This window comes from Apodemus sylvaticus, chromosome 19 (assembly GCF_947179515.1).
Source record: "Apodemus sylvaticus chromosome 19, mApoSyl1.1, whole genome shotgun sequence".
NCBI lineage: Eukaryota > Metazoa > Chordata > Mammalia > Rodentia > Muridae > Apodemus > Apodemus sylvaticus.
The window spans coordinates 56,808,364-56,825,753 of record NC_067490.1 but is presented as its reverse complement, the minus strand read 5'-3'; the positions used below and the strand labels follow the sequence as shown (position 1 = coordinate 56,825,753).

The following is a 17,390-nucleotide window of genomic DNA, read 5'->3' as shown; positions in this document are numbered from 1 at the left end:
CTTCCCCAGAGAACTTAGACTCTGAATATCTCGGTACCTGGGGAGCTTGTTCTGTCTGATCAGGAGCAAAGATGGTGGGGGGGGGCACCTCCACGCTCCGACTTCCCAGTAGGGCACAAGACCCACGTCTGTCTGGCCCCAAAAGAACTGCCCATCTGCCCAGGTCCTGGGTGCAGGTAGCAGCTTACAGCTTGGTGGGTTGCATCCCCAGAGATCTTAGACTCAGAATATCTTGGTACCTGGGGCCGCTTGTCCTGTCTGACTAGGAGTGAAAATAGCAGCAGGGGAGGTGATATTACTCATAAGGAGATGTGTCCTCCCACACCACTTAATCAAGAAAAAAAAAAAAACAAGTTTGCCCACAGTTAATCTGGTAGGCCCATTTTCTCAATAGAGGATCCCTCTTTCCAAATAACTATAGCTTGTGTTAAGTTGACATAAAACTCACCAACATAGTTTTTTACTCAAGGAACCCTGGGCATCAGGAGCATATCTAACAGCTATGATTTAATGATTTAAGAATGTGGATAACACTGTCAGTATACCTACTCTTATTTCTCTCCAACAGACTCCACATATGAAAATATATCCCTGTGATATTCAGGTTATGGGACCTTTAAATTATGCTCTGATTATATACAGACTACAAATTATATCAATAAAGGCAACTATATCCATGAGAATAAGGTCTTTAGTCTTGCTCAGAGTGAGAAATTTATTTTCATTTGCTTCACAATCCTAGTTCAGAATGTGACTTGATAGCCTCATATTAAAGACCTACCTGTACAGAAACAGTGATTATAATGCAGTTTCCCAGAAGATTTTGCTCTTGGTCACTCTCATGACTGATGATAATTGCCCTATTAGGAATATAGGGCTCCCTAGGCCCCAGTTTAGACTGATATCATTTCCTGCTGCAGTGACACACTTCAGTGTGCCAGGGCTCTGGACAAAGCACTAACATATGATATTTGGCCTTAAATTCTAAGATTCTTTTTAAGAATCTAATTTCTGGAAATCATCATCTTCTCAGCCTGGGAAAGTAAATGAAATGATGAAGGGACAAAAGTTTCAGAGGTGAGGAAATAATAGCCATACATTTTTCTTTTGCTCATCTGTCTGTACTACAAAATCACTAGCTAAGAAAACAATATTATTTTCATTAACTGCCAAGTCAGCTTTCTTTAAATGATTCAGCTAATGATTAACATGTCTCTTATGCTAAACATTTAAAGTGTTTCTGATTAATATAGCAAATTACATTTGACTATAAAATTGGATTTGAAATACTTCATATTTTATAGTTACCTTTAATCTGAAAAATATACATTCATCAATATATCTCTATCTCTATCTCTATCTCTATCTCTATCTCTATCTCTATCTCTATCTCCATCTCTATCTCTACATATATAACTCCTATATTTGGAAGGATTTCTTTGTGGCTTATATTTCTTCAATTCTTTCCAATTTTACATTTTTCTGAAGAACAAAAAATATGAAGTTCTTTCTGATACAGCAATAGTGTTGGATGTGTATGGGCTACTGAAGAGACAGTCTTTGGTTCATTGTGCTCATGTGTATGTACAGTAACTATATTCCCTGGATTTTGAATGATTGTCTGTTTGGAAAAATATAAAGAATAAAAAAAACATTGCATTCTTATTAAATACTTACATTTAAAATGTGAGTAAAATAAGATGTTTATGCCCTCGAGCTTCTCAACAAGGTTGTGTTAAATAAGTATATTTGGACATGATGACCATATCAGAGGAAAAACTTGAAAATATAATATATAGCATTTGCTATTCAAACAAATACTCTAACATATCTGTGAAATTTTATTTTACATCACTATAATATTAAAATATGGTTTTACACCATTTTTGAGGACATTCAAGTACACTGACTGAAGAATGTGGAGAGCACAAAGTTAGGGACGAAACACATTTGTTTTTCTTTCTTTTCTTTTCTTTTCTTTTCTTTTCTTTTCTTTTCTTTTCTTTTCTTTTCTTTTCTTTTTTTCTTCAAGACAGGGTTTTTCTGTTTAGCCCTGGCTGTCCTGGAACTCACTCTGTAGACAAGGCTAGCCTCGAACTCAGAAATTCACCTGCCTCTGCCTCTCAAGTACTGGGGTTAAAGGCATGTGCCACCACCACCCAGCACACATTTGTTTTTCAACAAATATGTATTAATGAATGAGTTCAGGTTCTCGAATCTGAATTCTGTGAATGTATGACATGCAAACTATTGTCCAGGGATGAATTTTCATATGTAGATTCTGTTGGAGAGAAATTAGTGTTGCTACTTTAATAGTGTTAGCCACATTCTTCGATTTTTATAAATTTAATTAAAAGTTTTACATTTTAAGTTTATTTTTCAATAAATGTGAATATATTAACATATAAATGTAAGTTTTGAATTAGATAATTTATGAAACATTATGTTATCACACAGTATATTTAATAGATGCCTTTAGCAACATTTGCTAGTTAAGAAAGGAAAGTGAGAAAGGGTAAGAATTTAATAAAATAGTAAAGATATCAGCTTATTAAAAGTACATTTATGTCTATTCTGTTGTTTTAAAATAATCATTCATTTTAGATAACAAGAAAAGGATTAAAAATAACATTTATGCTCATTAAATGTTTCCTTCCCCTTTTAAGACATGTGGTCTACTCTGTGAAAGTGGGCTCATGCGCAAATTTGCATGGTTACAAACAAAGCAACTAAGGTTTCAGGAGGGATGCTTAGTGGTTGACAGTGTTGCTAGGCAGATGTTCATGTGGAAATAGTACTGACATGTGGGTAGAAGTTGGCAGGTATAACTGAAATAGTTTTAGGGAGAGACACAGGATGAATAAAGAAGTTAAAACTTGATTTGGTAAGAAGTAACACAAGTGGGATATCATTCTGAGAACAGAAAGGAAGACAAATATTTTACAAAACCCTGAATTGATTGATAGTGTATGAAGTTGATTACTTTTTATAAATAATTTTACATTGCTGAACGTCCTATATTTATGACTTTAAGAGGTTAAGTAATGAAGAGTTATAGCCAAAAGATAAGTGATCACCTATAAGGCTTCCTATCTACGATAGTCATGAAAAATCTTAGATAAATAATCAAATTAAATAGGAAATTAAGGGTTTTAATCCAGATACAATGTACATTTCTATGAAAATGGTATCATGTAGCACAGAATCATGTACAATGTAAACACAAATATTTAAAGGATCTATGTAAAGTAAGAAATCCATTAGACTTATATCCCCTGTTGCTTGTATACTATGAAACTAAAATAATAAGGGAAATAGTTAATAAAGCACAAGTTCAAAGAGAGAGCTATTAAAAATGAAAAATTGAGTCATAGGTACTGTATCCTAAAAAGAAAATGCACAATGCTGACACAATTTTACAACACTCTAAAATTATTCAAAACTAGCAAGAATACTCTACATTGATTGTTAAAACACTCCAGACTGCCTGTTACCATATTATAAGAAAAATTCTGGCAAAAAAAAAAAAAACAAAAAACAGTCCATGCATGATATCTAACAGTTAAGTCATTACGGTTGTGCACTTTGTTCTGAGCATGGTGCTTTTTAAAATATAAATGTAAGGTAGAGAAATAGAATAGCTTACAAATTCTCATTTAAGGTAGAGAAGTACAGTAACATGTCCTTTTATTTTTTTTCCTCCCCAAATGCATCTTTGTTACTTTTCCTATGGACACAATTGGATACCTCCAAAGACCTTGTTTATATCTTTGCAATCTCTCTTTCTACCTGTTGCTGATAGTCTTACAAGGTGGGGAAGAAAAAGGCAAATTTCCTGAAAGAACAATTGAGGCAACTTAGAAGAATTGGGCAATCATTGATTGTTGAGTGTTTTCTACATGTTCTGTTTTATAGCTCTGAGTCTTTCTGGAACATTTTTTTCTTTACTTTTTGAGATTGTAATATAATTAGATCATTTACCCATTCTCTTTCCTTCCTCCATATCCTCCAATATACTCCTCTTATTCTCTTTCCAATCCATGGCTTTTCTTCATTAATTATTACATGTATACCTACATTTACAAATGTCTATGTGTGTGTGTGTGGGTGTGAGTATGTGTATCCTGCTCAATCTGTATAATGTTACTCCTATGTGTTTTTAGGACTGGACATTTGGAATTGCTTAACCAATTGGTGTCCACTTCCCTGGGTAAGACAATTTCTCTCACCTCATTCCTTTGTCGTTTGTAGTTCTATGTGTAGCTCTGTACCTTTAACAGGTCTCAGTGTTCTCTGTATTCTTTGACTTTCCTCCTTGAAGAACCTCAGTCTCTCTCTCTCTCTCTCTCTCTCTCTCTCTCTCTCTCTCTCTCTCTCTCTCTCTCTCTCTCTCTCTCTCCCTGTCTCTCTCCCTCCTGCCTTTCCCCTGTATAGAACATATCCCATCTTCTACTTCCTTTAGAGTTCATGTCCCTCAAGAGGATTTCTGATCACATTACATTGCTCTTTATATAACATGTATTTCTGCACTTGTTACCCTCCTTTTTGTGAGTAGAGTGATGACAATTAACAAGAGCTCGGGTGGAGATTTCATCCTGGTGGGCTTCTCTGATCAGCCACAACTTGAGAAGATCCTCTTTGTGGTGGTGCTGATCTCCTACCTCCTGACACTGGTAGGCAACACTGCGATCATCCTCATTTCCTGTTTGGATTCTGCGCTCCAAACGCCCATGTACTATTTCCTTACCAACCTCTCTTTCGTTGATATCTGCTTTTCAACCAGCATTGTTCCTCAGCTGCTGTGGAACCTCCATGGCCCAGCCAAGACAATTACTGCCACAGGCTGCGCTATTCAGCTTTATGTGTCTCTGGCTCTGGGGTCCACTGAATGTGTCCTCCTCGCAGTTATGGCATTTGATCGCTATGCTGCTGTTTGCCGACCACTTCACTATACTACAGTTATGCACCCACGGCTCTGCCAGTCTCTTGCAGGTGTGGCATGGCTGAGTGGAGTGGGCAACACACTGATTCAGGGCACCATCACCCTCCGCCTGCCTCGCTGTGGGAACCACAGGATTTATCACTTCATCTGTGAAGTTCCTGCCATGATCAAGTTGGCCTGTGTAGACATTCATACCAATGAAGTGCAGCTATTCATGGCTTCCTTGGTATTGCTCCTCCTTCCCCTGACACTCATCTTGGTGTCATATGGATACATTGCCCAAGCATTGATGAGGTTAAGGGCAGCTCTAACCTGGGGTAAAGCTCTTGGAACCTGTGGATCCCACCTGCTGGTAGTAGTACTATTTTATGGCACAATCACTGCTATCTATATCCAGCCTAACAGCTCCTATGCACACAGTCAGGGAAAGTTTATCACCCTTTTGTATACTGTGGTTATTCCTACTCTAAACCCCCTCATTTATACTTTAAGAAACAAAGATGTAAAGGGAGCTTTGAAGAGGTTGGTAAGGAAAGATAACAGCACTGGAAAGAAAATTCTTTCCAGGTAGAGATGTAGATCTGTCTGTCCTCACAAAAATAAAGGTGCTGATCTAGATGCATTACCCAGGGTCACCATGAGACCCATGCTCTAAAACTAAACTCACAAGCCTCTCTGGATTGCTCCAAGCCAGGAAACTACTCCCTTAATTATCATACTCAGAGATGCCCCATCTAGACCTGACAATCAGATTAACTAATAAATTGAAAACAACATTTGCTGTTGTCAAGACTCCTGCAATTCTTTTCTTTTACTTTCTTAATGATCACTCTTTTATTAAGAATTTTCGTTCTTATTAGATTAAGTATGTCTACTCGTTTATCTCTTTCATATAAAGATAAAGTATATTCACAGCTAGCTAGAAGTCGTTGAGGTATTCTTTCCTAGGATGTTTTTGTGAACCCAGTGAAATATGGCCTCCTATATCCTTGGACCAATGTCCTTTGTTAATGTTCTAATCTAAAATAGACACTTGGGTTTTCCCTCACTGGTCTACTTCAGTGGCTCTATTAGTGGAGTTTTGTTAATTTTTACATCCAGTGCTTTTGCTAAGTGAGATTTTCAATAACATTTCAATTTTTTCTACCTAAGTATTTTCATTGGATGGTGCTTCCTGAGCTTTGATTTCTTAGATTTTATTCAGAATATTAGGTGATTCTTATCATATGATCTTAGGAATCCAATTCATCCTAGGCTAAACCAGACATGAAATTTGAGCCTAATCTGTTTGGAGAGAGAGAGGGAGAGAGACAGAGAGAGACAGAGAGAGAGAGAGAGAGAGAGAGAGAGAGAGAGAGAGAGAGAGAGAGAGAGAGAGAGAGAGACCCTTTGAATATTCTAATGTCTGTAGTGAATATAATTTTCCTATGGAAAATGTAGGGTGGAGAGAGTCTGAGTTATTTGTGCTTATGATTTTTAATGGAATCTTCTTCATGCTTCTGTGTTTCCACTATGATTAATCTTACTGATAGTGAAAATCTTCACACTTTCACAGCATTCTGATTTTTTTTTAAAAAAAATATCTGTTGTAGGCCCAATATTTTTCAATATCTGAGAAAACAAATTGATGTAATAAAGTCAATCTACTACACCATTATTTCCTGTAGGTATTTTTCACTTTTATAAAACATGTACTCAAGAGGAAATAGAAAGGTTTCATGAATTCTGAGTTTCTCAGATTCAGTCTTCCCTAGTTAGTTTATAAAAGTCTTTAAGTGTCTACATAATGTGAAATCCATGTTCTTTTCTATTTGTATAGTTAGGCTAAGCAAAGGAGACATGAAAATCTTATAGAATTATAAATTGAGCAAATTAAGGAGAAAATGTAGCTCTTAAAACCATATGAACTCAAAAGTCACACCAATTATCTTTATTTTTGTCTTATTGACATTCAAATGTTAAATGAAATAATCTATTAATATAAATTATTAATTTAATCTATTAAATCTATAAATCCATTAATATAAATCTAATATATAAGTCAAGCTTGATTATTAAAATTGATTGAATAGCTTTCATAGCACTGTCATGTTTATAGTGAAATTTCTAATGTGCTGGTAATTTCATTTACATCTACAATAGAGTTTACCCAATATTTAGTGCTTCTATCCTATTCCAAGACTCCAGATATTTCTACACAGCCAACACTATTAACTAAAATCAAAGGAAAGATACAGTAGTATGATCCTAATAGATAAACATATTTCAAATAAAAATCAAGCATTTTCACTTCTGATTTAATATAAATACTAAGATCTAGAAATTGAGAGTGTGAAGTATTCAATATTAAGAAAGCAGGATAGATCAGTGGTTCAAAATGGAGGGTCAACCATGAATAGTTGACATTCATTGTATCTTTTTCATTGGTTCTTTAATTTTTGATGTATCCATTTAATATATGTAATATATTTTATTGATGCATATGTGTGTGTGTGTGCACATGTCTACAGATGCCAGAAGAGTTATTGGTCTCCCTAGAACTGGAATTGTCCAGTATGTACACTGAGAACAATGTGAACAAAACTCATCCCTTGATGAAATTTGGTATTATCAACTTCCCTCTTAGAAATGTTTTTGATAAACCCCTAAGGTTTTGTTATATTTTGCTTTCATCTTTATAGTTGCTATTTTGGATAACAAGAATTGTTTCTATGATTAAATTTGTTTTAGACCATTTTGCACATGTATTAATGCACATTAACTACTCTCATTCATTGTAATTTTCATTGGCAATGGAGGAATATGCAGCTTAAATTCCATGTGTTACTAAATATTAGAAAGCTTTTCCTTCTATTGATTCCTAGTGCTATGCCATTGTGATCAGAGAAGATATTTAAATAATTTTAACACAGTTTTTATTAGTCAAGACATAGCTTCTGTCCTAAATTTTATTTATTCTGGCTAATATTTGTGCTAGTCAGTTTTTATAAATTTTAAGCAAACTTGAAACACCTGGGAAGAAATTATATCAATAGAGAAGTTGTCTCCATCATACTAGCCCATGGCATATTTGTGGGGAATTTTCTTGATTTTAATTTTTGGAGGAGGACCAAGAGTACATAGTTGGTACCATTCTAGGCAGATGAGTCTATGTTTTGTACTAAATATATCTGAATATGGGCCCAGAAAGAAGCCAACAAGCAATGTGCTTCTGGAGTTTGTTTTAGTCCCTGTCTATAGGTTCCAGCTCTGAATTCCCACTATGGCTTCCTTTGATGACTGTTAGCTTGAAGAGTAAGATGATATAAAAGACGTAAATGATACTTTTATTTCCTTAGATTATGAGATAAGATGAGCAGTGTACCCAAGCTGTATGGAAACATTGCTTGGGTTGAGCCCAGAGCATTTCCTTCTCTGTCCTAACTATCCCTAGGTCTAGGCCTGAAAGCTTCTACCTCCATATGATCTAATCTTCCAAGCTGACTGATTAAATACACCTTCTCTTGGCTTCTACTGAATTTCTCTCTTGACACCATATTAATTTTAGCCATGTGTTCTAACCTTCTGTCTCCTTTTCATTCTCTGGTTCACTCTGTCTTCACCTGTGTCTATATTCTTCTCTCTGGAACCTGTCTTTGTGAAACTGTCCTGCTGAAACTCTTTATGCACACACTTTACGACAACACCACTACCTTTCTTTTTTCCCCATTAATTTATTTATACACTTTACATCCTGATACAGACCCTGCCTTCTCCCAATGCTCCCCTCAATGCCCCCTCCTACATCTCTTCTTTTCTTTACCCCTGTCTCTTGCTGCTCTTAAACAGCCTCTCCTTCTTGTCTGTTCTCATGAGAGTTTGGTAAATCTTATTTCTGACTAATTCTGTCAAAATTTTCTCTGATTCGTCACTTTGTCTTCCCCTCAATTAGACTTAGTGTCACTTTCAGACATGACTGCTTCCTTCTATAAAATGATCTTATTTTCATTCTTGGGGATAAAAGGTGTTCACTCTATATTATAGCAAGATCACATGGTAATCCAAGGCATTTCTGTATTCCACCTATGTCATGTAGACCTAAAAAAAATCTTTGGATGTTTTTTCCCTTGCCATATGAGTTATGTTGCTGAATTAAAATTCCTCCACTTCTTCCCCCTATCAATCCCACAAACTTAACACTCTGAATATCTTCATGAAGATCAGTAGATGAAATGACCCTTCACAAGTGAAATTCAGATAATCTTTCATTCAGCAAATGTCTACTTCAGCATTAAAGTTTTCCAGTCTTCAAGGTTTTCCAGCATCAAGGTCTGCCAGTTTAATGAAAAATCTGTTAGTTTTTACACAGTTTGTTGAGCTATTCTATGATCAGTTGATGGAATTGTGGGGTGATTGTGATCAGCTTTATGTGTCACCTGCATTGCTGTCTTTCTGTGTCTCTTTCTTCTTTGAGTTTGTGGTATCAATGGAAATTTCTCTAATTCAGGTTGGATCTTTATCAATTTTGATGGAACCCATAGTCTTTCATCACCTGTGGAAATACAAAACCTCTTCCCCAGTGTTACATATTCCCTGACTCCCATTTTGAGGGTAAAACAGCTTTAAAGTACACAAATTGATCTAATTAAGTATTTTCTTCTATAATCCACTGTCTTTCAGCAGCTTCTTATACAGCAGTTGTTCCTGCCTCACTGGCATTTAAAAATTAATAAAATAGTTAATTAAAAAGTTAATAAAGCATTATTCAATCTATTTCTGGGAGTTCTTCTTCCCCTTTTCTGTTTATCAAGCATCTCCTTTAGGTACAGTTTGATCCTTATGAATCCACACATATCAAGAGGTAGCATTTTTTTTTATCCTTTAAAATAGACAGGCACTCACATTCTATGCCTATCTCCATACATCTCAAGCCACATTTCTTATCTATTTAAATACAGAAACAATCCATAAATCAATTAAAATAGATATCTATTTAAGGAATATTAACCTGAGCTCCCATTATTGCAGTAGTGCTCCTCCCCTTAGGTTTATGGTTATATCTGACACATAAGGTTGTAATCTTTCTATTTGACTTTCTGGACCCACACATTTAACTTGTCTTATGCTTCATTTTACTTAGAACAGTGTTCCAATCCCAACAAACTATGTAGATACTTTCTGAAAGGACCAATGTGGATTTCAAGATTTTTGTGAAATTAAACTTACATCAGCTCCTATCAAAACCTTCAATTTCAATAGCGTTTAATTTTAATTTTTCTCTTATCATCGATAAGTTAGCAAAAACAAAAAACAAAAAACAACAACAACACCAAACCCTATCTTTTAGTACTTTCAAATCCTCCTGTTCTTTGTTTTGTGGTTTCTTTGCCTTTGACCTAAACAAGCAATAGAAGCTGAGCAGTCTTGTCTTCCACTTTAAGCTATGAATTTTTCTTTATATAAATGATAATCTCAGTTTCTCCTTTGAAGTCTTCATCTATGATTCCTGGATGCACAATGAATCCTTGAGATGTTAGGCTACTTCTTCCTATAACTATTCCAACTGTCTTTGGGGGTAGAGGTCCATGAACTCCAGTGAGTACTTTACAGCATTGAGTGTGTAGATAGTGTGAGATAGTGTGAGGTTTTTACTTATGCTAAGTGTAGAACAGCATGCATTAGATCTCCAAGACATAGTTTAGTTTTCTCTAGGTCTGTGGATTGCTGACAGGAAATACCTGGCTCCTGTTGTTTGTTGCTGGGATATGGGTGAACCCTCTTAGGGACTTTCCAATATTTAAAAGATTATCTTACAGAGAATTTCACGTCAGTAAGGAATTGCTTTACATATCTCTTGCTGATCTGCATTCATTAGTCCAATTCCTACCCTTAGCACACCTATAAGTCCAGGAATGCTGAGGTCTTCTAGGGAAGTCTCTAAGAACCATTGATTACAATCCCTTTTCAAATGACCTCATATTCCACAGTTAAAACAATGGACTTTTTTACCTGTAAGATTATTAGCCATTGCTTGTCCAATTACATAGTCATTATGATCAATATCAGCAGTAGTCCTAATCCATTTATCCATAGGTGCTGATCAAACTTTTAAAGATCTAAGATTTTTTCTACATTCTGCATTTGCATTTTTAAAATCTAAAATTTCAATTAATACCTGTCCCCATTTGGATCTGACATTTCCTTATTTATAGTGGTTATTAATCTATGTAAGAAATCAGTAAAGTCTCTCTGGGCTTTTCACAATCTTCGGGAATAACAGGGACCTTTCCCCCTTATTCCTCGACCTTATCTCAGGCTCTTAAACCTACTAAAGTATAATAGAGTCATCAAATTGCATTTGCTTTCATAAATCAGCATATTGAACTTCACCTAACAATGATATTTCACAATATTAACACCTGTAGAGCAATTAAGATTTTCCACAATTTCTGCTTCTTCTCACTATGAGTTCAGTCATTATAATTGAAAGTGAGGTAATTTTTCTTGTTGTATATCTACTTTTTCTTATCGTACAGTTTTCAAGCTTTTTTTTTTGAGGTGAAATATATAGAGATTGTAATTGTAAGTAGGGAGGGATTGACTCCAGTGGTCACAGTTTCAATAAGTATTGTGGTGCCTTTTTCATGTTAAGTTTCTATACCCTCAATTCTTACTTTTGCTCTCAAGGGATATGGAATGGAATTTCCCATTTTTTTAATGCAAGAAGAGTCTGCCTATATAATCACTTTCTATCATTAAAATTGTCTTTTGAGGTGGCTGTTTCATTATCTCCAATCCTCCTGAAGCTACAAAGTCTCCCTACTCTTTGGGCAATTCTACACACCCACATGGAAGCAATAGAAGGTCAAACTCCAGAGAGATTAGAGACAAATAGTTGGAAAGAAAATAGAGTAAAGAGGTAGCTATTAAATCAGGCTTTAGAATTTAGAATCATACCTTGTGGGTGACAGAAGCCAGCAAAACTAAATGATGTGTATATGCTTTAGTAGAGTTATCTATGGTGTAGAGCAGAAAAGCATATAAGGCAGTGAAGGGTATGCTGGGGGTGTGCATGCTATGGCTGGCCTACTCCTGTCCTTTCTTCCCCTCATTCTAGATCAGGCTTCTAGCTACCACTTTGTAATAAACTTACAAATCCATCAATTTTAGCTTAAAGACAAAACTTTTAGACACAGTGTTAGTGTCAGAGACCAAAAAAAAAAACAAAACAAAACAAAAACAAAAACAAAAACAAAAAACAAAAAACAAAACAAAACAAAAAAAAAACCTAACAGAGATTGGAGTGAAATAAGGAGAAATAGGGAATGGGGAACCTCCTTCCATTTCCCACAGTTGACTGCAGTATTTGTGAAGGTCCCAAATCATACTGGTATCTAGGGTACCACTAGTCAGCTGTCCCGACCTGCAGGACAGTCAGCAGGGTCCTGGAACCACCTAGGGAAATGGTGAGAGACAAGACAGACACGAAAAAACCGAACAGTAAGACGAAATTCCGATCAAGCTGTCAAACTTTAATTTTCACACAAGGTGTTACAAAGGCAAGCAAGCAGGTATGGGGAGGGGTGAAAGGGGAAAGTCATTGTATTCGGGGAACAATCTCAGGGACATTTTCTCAGGGACATTCTTCAGGAACAGTTTCTCAGAATTGTCTCTCAGGGTCTTAGCTAAGATTTGGCAGTTGCAGTAGAAACTTGGCATCATATTTCAATCATGGGGAGGTGAAGTGGAAAGGAGTTGCTGTGGTAACTTAACCACAGGTGAACTTTGTTTGTTCGAGCCCACTCGGGTGAGCTCTGTATGTACTGACCATCTAGCTTACTTGGCTAATCTTTAAACTAGTACATTTTCTTCTAAATGCAGCCTAGAGAAAGCCAGCTGGAAATGGCTGAGAGGAGGGGGTTTTTGAGTTCTCTGTGAGAATGGCTCCTGGCATCTCTCCCTTCTCTGTATTAAAGAGAGCAGAAGTCAAACAACCATTGATGAGAAGCAGATGAGGTACCAAGATAATGGAGCAGGGCCTGTCTTAGGATCACCCCAGTCTCGTTAACCATCATCCTTGCCCATCCCTGGGTATCTCCACCAGCCTCTAGATTCCCCTGTCTTAAGTGGATGAGGTCATGGGAAGGTGCCCATCATCAGCAACTGCTCAGCATCTTTATTGTTTATTGGTGCCTCCAGCTTGTGGGCTCCTTCTGGAGTCCCAGCTGGAATGGTTGTGACAGGAACTTTCTCTCTGGCTGGACACTCGAGTGTGCTGTTTGGGCTGTTCTGTAATTGCCCTGGGAGGCTGGGTAGCCATCTCTCAATCCTCCATAGCCAAACGCTGGTAATATATCTGAATCGGCTTGGCTGCCAAGTCATCTACCCGCTTTTTAATCAGGGCAGTGAAGCGTTGAAAAGCCCATGGTCCAAAAGAACATAAAAACAATAGACCTTTAAAGGGTCCTAGGATACTAGGCAAAAGTGTAGTGAGCCATGGAGATGTGGAAAACCAGTTTTTATATCAACTTTCTTTTTGTTCTTTTTCTCTCTTATGTTTTTCTAGTCCTTCTCTGACTTTTTTCATGCTATCTCTTATAACTCCTGTTTTATTAGCATAGAAACAGCATTCTTCTTTTAAAGCTACACAGAGTCCACCCTGTTGAAGGAACAGGAGATCAAGTCCCTGCCTAGGTGACACTTAGCTCTGTGTACCTAGAGTTAGAAAGAACAAGGGAAGAAATACCTGTCCCCGCTCCCACAGCTCCGTGGCCAAGTAGGACAGAGATAGTAATAGCAGAGATAGGTTCTCCGTGGGAGCAGCTCAAAGAGGTGGAGTCTCCAGTGGATGTGGATCGATCCCACCGGTGAAAAAATTCCTCAGAATGGTAATAAACTAAACCAGGAACCATCTTAATAAGGAAGCAAAACTCAGGGCTCTCTCCCTTCTCGTGATTTTGAAAAACCGAAGCAGAGAGGCAAGGTGTACGGCCATCAAGGCACGCCCACCAGGTTCGGGGGGGGGGGGATAACAAGTGAGCATAAACTGAGGGGACACTTGTTCCACTAGAGATTACACAAAGTCCCAGGCCAGATATTTGGGTTAATGAAAGACCTGGCCAAGCACTCTTCTGCCAGTGGCAGTTCTGTGCATCATCAGCATGGAGGGGATCATCGAGAATGGCAATTCCTTCAAAAAAGGGTGGTTGGGAATGATAGCATAACCAGCAATCTTCAACAAGTTCACGGGAAGTTTCATTTAAGGTAAGAAAGGTCTGATTAACCAAAGAAAGTACAAGATTCTTAGTGGGAGCTGGCTGTATAGGCAGAATAGTAGCTGATGGCTTAGCTGGTGGCTGGAGGGGAAATACAGAAGGTAGGGAAGTGTCTTTAAGAGAAGGAACACGGGTGGTGCCCTGGTCAGTTCCTTTAAGAGGAACAGGACGAGGTACCAACACAGGATTAGGTCCCATTGGCACTGGCTGGGCATGATATACAGGCTCTTTAAGGAGCTTAATAGAGAAAATAATGCCTGGATCAAAGCCAAGTACATAGAGGCGAAGACCCCATTCATAACCTATTTGCCAATGTAGATTGGGAGATTTTGCATGGGTGGTGAATGTAATTCATAAAGGTGTGCACCATCCCTTTGTAGAGGGGTTAGAGGCCTGGCAGGACTCATCATATTTTTGAAAACTAGCTGAGGGTGTAAAATTGTGTTTTACTTGAATGTAATCTCATGAGGAGAAGTCCAGAGGCTCTCCCAAGGGTCCAAATCAACCAAAATAAATCCTGTGAATGTCTTAAAGAAAACAAATGGTAGGCCACATTCTATTTGATCTACACTTGAAATCTGTAAAATTTAAATATATGGCCTTTTGACATCCTGAAGGGGGGCAATCAGTAGTAGCCAGTATCTCCCCTTTAATCTGTTTATAATTTGCGTAATTTTTAGTTAAATAAAATCGTCATGCAAAGAAGTATGTTGAGTCTGTAGATGTCTGTTAGTATGTTGAGTCTATAGATGTCTGCTATATCAGCATTAGTAGGAGGCATCCACAGGTGTTGAGGATTGTGGCCATTTTTAATGATTATAATCAGCATCATTCTTTGTCTCAGCATTAGCATACTCTGGCAGCTAGCATGTTCCTTCAGCATCCTGTAGAAAAAACACAAACATCCCCTCTTCTCTACACTTAGAGTTCCCTGGCATTAAAATTTTTAAATTTTTATGTTATATAGAGATATGATTCTCCCCTCTTTTATATATAAAAATATTGTTGTAAAGTTCTATGGGCCTGTTCCATAATATTTTGTCCTTGAGGGTTATAAGGAATCTCAATAATATGACTAATAATAAATTGTTAATAAAACATCTCGAATGACTGACTGCAAATACGTACAGTAGCTTTCTCCAAGTTATGTCTCTTAATATTATTTTGAGTTTACCTTGAGAACATCAGATGCTAAAATCCTCCTGTGGCAAGCTTAAAGCAGTGTCTTAGGCCAATAATTTATCTTAACACCTTTGCAAAATCATTTACTTAAAAATTTTAAAAGGTCCATTGTGAAGAGCAAGCCATTTCTTTTTTTTAAATTAATTAATTAATTAATTAATTAATTAATTTTTATTTACATTGCAAATGATTTCCCCCTTTCTGGGTCCCCACTCCCCGCAAATCCCATAAGCTCTCTTCCGTCCCCCTATTCTTCCATCTACCCTTTCCCACTTCCCTGTTCTGGAATTCCCCTATACTCTTGCACTGAGTCTTTCCAGAACCAGGGCCCACTCCTCCATTCTTTTTGGACATCATTTAATTTGTGGATTATGTCCTGGGTATTCAAAGTTTCTAGGCTAATATCCACTTATCAGTGAGTGCATACCATGATTGATCTTTTGAGACTGGGTTACCTCACTTAGTATGATGTTCTCCAGCTCCATCCATTTGTCTAAGAATTTCATGAATTAATTGTTTCTAATGGCTGAATAGTACTCCATTGTATAAATATACCACATTTTTTGTATCCATTCCTCCGTTGAAGGACATCTAGGTTCTTTCCAGCTTCTGGCTACTACAAATAGGGCTGCTATGAACATAGTGGAGCATGTGTCCTTATTGCATGCTGAAGAATCCTCTGGATATATGCCCAGTAGTGGTATAACAGGGTCCTCAGGAAGTGACATGCCCAGTTTTCTGAGGAACCGCCAAGCTGATTTCCAAAGTGGTTGCACCATCTTGCAATCCCACCAGCAGTGGAGGAGTGTTCCTCTTTCTCCACATCCTCGCCAACACCTGCTGTCTCCTGATTTTTTGACCTTAGCCATTCTGACTGGTGTGAGGTGAAATCTCAGGGTTGTTTTGATTTGCATTTCCCTAATGATTAATGATGTTGAACATTTTTTAAGGTGTTTCTCAGCTCTCCGAAGTTCTTCATGTGAAAATTCTTTGTTTAGCTCCATACCCCACTTTTTAATGGGGTTATTTGGATCTCTGGGTTCTACTTTCTTGAGTTCTTTGTATATATTAGATATTAGCCCTCTGTCGGACTTAGGGTTGGTGAAGATTCTTTCCCAGTCTGTTGGTTGACGTTTTGTCCTTTTGACGGTGTCCTTTGCTTTACAGAAACTTTGTAGTTTTATGAGGTTCCATTTGTCAATTCTTGATCTTAGAGCATAAGCTATTGGTGTTCTATTCAGGAACTTTTCCCCTGTGCCCATGTCCTCCAGGGTCTTCCCCAGTTTTTTTTTTTTTTCAATTAGTTTCAGTGTGTCAGGTTTTATGTGGAGGTCCTTGATCCATTTGGAGTTGAGCTTGGTACAAGGAGATAAGAATGGATCGATGCTCATTCTTCTGCATGCTGACCTCCAATTGAACCAGCACCATTTGTTGAAAAGACTATCTTTTTTCCACTGGATGCTTTCAGCCCCTTTGTCGAAGACCAAGTGATCATAGGTGTATTGGTTCATTTCTGGGTCTTCAATCCTATTCCATTGATCCGCTTGCCTGATATTGTACCAATACCATACAGTTTTTATCACTATTGCTCTGTAGTAGAGTTTAAAGTCTGGGATATTGAATCCCCCTGAAGTTCTTTTACTGTTGAGAATAGTTTTAGCTATCCTGGGTTTTTTGTTATTCCAGATGAATTTGAGAATTGCTCTTTCTAGCTCTATGAAGAACTGGGTTGGGATTTTTATGGGAATAGCATTGAATCTGTAGATTGCCTTTGGCAAGATGGCCATTTTAACTATATTAATCCTGCCAATCCACGAGCATGGAAGGTTTTTCCATTTTCTGAGATCTTCTTCGATTTCCTTCTTCAGAGATCTGAAGTTCTTGTCATATAGGTCTTTCACTTGTTTGGTTACAGTCACCCCAAGATACTTTATGTTGTTTGTAGCTATTGTGAAGGGGGTCATTTCCCTAATTTCTTTCTCAGTCTGCTTATCCTTTGAATATATAAAGGC

General features: G+C 37.2%; 1 protein-coding gene across 1 annotated transcript; it reads left to right on the top strand.

Annotated features, from left to right (window-relative positions):
* The first annotated feature begins 4,559 nt into the window (after positions 1-4,559).
* On the top strand, positions 4,560-5,513 carry LOC127669805 (olfactory receptor 2G3-like). The gene has a single exon (XM_052164026.1). The coding sequence runs from the start codon at positions 4,560-4,562 to the stop codon at positions 5,511-5,513; it is 954 nt and encodes a 317-aa protein (XP_052019986.1).
* Positions 5,514-17,390: the final 11,877 nt, after the last annotated feature.

Bases quoted from the DNA above. Each gene is read 5' to 3' on its own strand.
- LOC127669805 (XM_052164026.1), top strand. From the start codon at position 4,560: ATGACAATTAACAAGAGCTCGGGTGGAGATTTCATCCTGGTGGGCTTC.